The sequence below is a fragment of the Etheostoma spectabile genome, chromosome 14 (assembly GCF_008692095.1).
Source record: "Etheostoma spectabile isolate EspeVRDwgs_2016 chromosome 14, UIUC_Espe_1.0, whole genome shotgun sequence".
Classification (NCBI taxonomy): Eukaryota; Metazoa; Chordata; class Actinopteri; order Perciformes; family Percidae; genus Etheostoma; species Etheostoma spectabile.
Window position 1 is genome coordinate 23,471,270 of NC_045746.1, and position 2,752 is coordinate 23,474,021.

The 2,752-nt window shown below is 40.3% G+C and overlaps 1 protein-coding gene and 1 long non-coding RNA gene across 3 annotated transcripts in view; one reads left to right on the plus strand and one right to left on the minus strand.

Moving 5' to 3' along the window:
• Positions 1-2,752, plus strand: part of bag6l (BCL2 associated athanogene 6, like) — a 32,218-nt gene that overhangs the window by 17,501 nt on the left and 11,965 nt on the right. The window contains exon 16 of one of the 2 annotated variants that reach the window (XM_032534858.1): positions 1,567-1,739. In XM_032534858.1, the coding sequence (XP_032390749.1) occupies positions 1,567-1,739 (173 nt within the window). The remainder of the gene's footprint in view (positions 1-1,566; positions 1,740-2,752) is intronic. The other variant, XM_032534859.1, reaches the window with a different exon arrangement.
• The window catches only part of LOC116701258 (uncharacterized), a 12,444-nt gene continuing 12,209 nt past the window's right edge, over positions 2,518-2,752 (minus strand). Inside the window, exon 3 of the long non-coding RNA XR_004334874.1 lies at positions 2,518-2,527. This is a non-coding gene — a long non-coding RNA (uncharacterized LOC116701258). The remainder of the gene's footprint in view (positions 2,528-2,752) is intronic.

Consider the following 2,752-nt stretch of genomic DNA (forward strand, 5'->3'; position numbering starts at 1 on the left):
GGCACGGAAGGTTCCCCTGCTTAAACCAGCACATGGCAAGGCCCGTCTTAAGTTTGCCCATGACCATTTGGATTATCCAGAGGAGTCATGGGAGAAAGTCATGTGGTCAGATGAGACCAAATAGAACTTTTTGGTCATAATTCCACTAACCGTGTTTGGAGCAAGAAGAATGATGAGTACCATCCCAAGCATGATGCTACCACCTCCATGCTTCACAGTAAGGAGCATATCAAGGTTCCAGCGTGGCCTAGCCAGTCTCCAGACCTAAACCCAATAGAGAATCTTTGGGGGGTTCTTAAACTCTGTGTTTCTCAGCGACAGCTCAGAAACCTGACTGATCTAGAGAAGTGTGGAGGAGTGGGCCAAAATCCCTTCTGCAGTGTGTGCAAACCTGGTGAAAAGCTACAGGAAACGTTTGACCTCTGTAATTGCAAACAAAGGCTACAGTACCAAATATTAACGTTGATTTTCTCCGGTGTTCAAATACTTATTTGCAGCTGTACCATACAAATAAATAGTTAGTTATTTTTTATTTTTTTTGATTATGTCTCTCACAGTTGACATGCAACCTACGATGACAATTTCAGACCCCTCCATGATTTCCAAGTGGGACAACTTGAAATTTAGTAGGGTGTTCAAATACTTATTTTCCTCACTGTATGTATTCCACGTATTTGTTACTGTCAGCAGAACATTGACTACTGCTTTGTAAGAGTGCTCTGGTCTAGTAGGGAGGAGGTCTGGGTGGATGCTTGGCTCCTAAAACATAGGGCTTTCAAGGTAGGGGAGCGGAGTTTGTGTCCTAGAAAAAGTTTAAGGGCTATCACAAGACTTTCCCCCAGGAATCGGGTGTTCATGTCTCAGAACTACTACTTAGGGGGGCCGGTATTTAACCCAAACCACATTTTTTTCTTATCTTAACAAGTCTTTTGGTGCCTTAACCTAACTGTGTATGACAGCCACCTTTTGTCAGCTAAACTCAAGTGCAACGGCCCCCAAGAGGACCACTACCTCGCGGTGACTGGGACCCGTCTTCCAGTAGCCTTTTCTAGGCTAAACTTAACTGTCATCTAACCCGTCGACACATAATTTTGTTACTTAATTTCATAGGATATCATAAGATATTGTTGTGCATAAGTTTTCTTATCGTATATCTTTTATTTTTAACATGTAAATAAAATAAATATCAGATAAAAATAGTAATAAAAAAGAAGTTGAACACCTAAATAAAACTCCATAATTTCCAGTACTTTAATATCTCTTCTTCCGTGTGCAAAAAGGAGTAGGAAGGAGTAAAACTTATGTACTCCTACCCCTTTATTATACCCTTTATTATTAATATCATACAGACTCATGTGTGAAAGTGCATTGGAGTCACAAAACAGGAGAATGAATTTTTAGTCAACACCAACCTGTTTTACTTCTAACTCAATGTGCTAAAATCTGTCCAAAACATTGAAAACCTAGCATCCTAACACATTCTCAGACTTAATTAATAATGAAGTTTACTATCGGCAGTTTCCCATGATAGTTGTTGATCTACTGATAAACTGTCTATCATCCCAGCAGGATTCTTTGGCGAGCTGCTGTCCCTGCTGTGTCAGAGTTTCTCTATGGTGGACATGGTGCTGCTGCTTCATGGGAATGCCCAGCCTCTGAGCCACATTCAGCCCCAGCTCTCTGATTTCTTCACCGAACACTACCTGCAGGGCAGAGAGCCCACTGATGCAAACATAGCTGTAAGTACTGTAGAGAGAGTCTCTTGATTGTTCATGATACTATATATAGTGTTTCTCAAACTTTTTCCAACCAAGGAGCATTTACACAATAAAACAAAAACTCACGGACCACCTAATTGCCAAAATATTTCCCAAAACAATAGTTTTCCAATAGTGGTGCTGCTTATGCTGAGACATCAGGGAACCCATCAATCCATCTCGTCAGTAACCGTACTCTATTACTCTGTATTTCCTTAAAATGTCAGTGATCATTTGTGACGTAAATTGGATGCAGCATTGTCGCAAAACTGTCTGCTTCATTGCTGATGTAAATGGACTGTTTTAGTATAGCGCTTTTCTAGTCGTAATGACTACTCGGTTCCTGTACTATGTACGGTTCGTAGTAGTACAGGAACCATTCATACATTGTGGCCGAGGCTGCAGTACAAGGTGCCACCTGCTCATCAAATACACACTCACACACATTTACACTCTGATGCACAGCATCGGGGAAACTCAGGGTTCAGTGACTTGCCCAAGGACACTTCAACTTATAACTGTATTTCTTTCACAACAAAATGTGCGTGCTGAGACCAATCATTTGTATTCAAATTCTGAGTAGTGCACAGGAGGAAGAGAAGGAGGGAAATAAAGGAGAAGGCAGTAAACTGGACAGACCAGAGCACGTCAAAGAAGAAGAAGGGCACAGAAAGAGCAGAAATAAGTGAAATAATAATATATAGTAGTGCATCAACATACAATGTTGATATAGTCGATTGTGAAACAATAAACATGATCTCAACTTTGAACTACATGCAACAGTGTAGCCAGTGGTTTATTTTACTCCATACATATCCATTGCCTGCTTCATGGCTGGTAATAATTTCACATTTCGCATTTTAGAAATAATCTCTGGTTTTTAAGTTAAGGCTTCCCTAGCTTTCTTATGTCACTGTTGCCGTCAAAAGGAATTTGATTGGCTACATATTGAAACATTTAATAATTATTCTGTAGCCACCAAGTTCTGTGAAAGA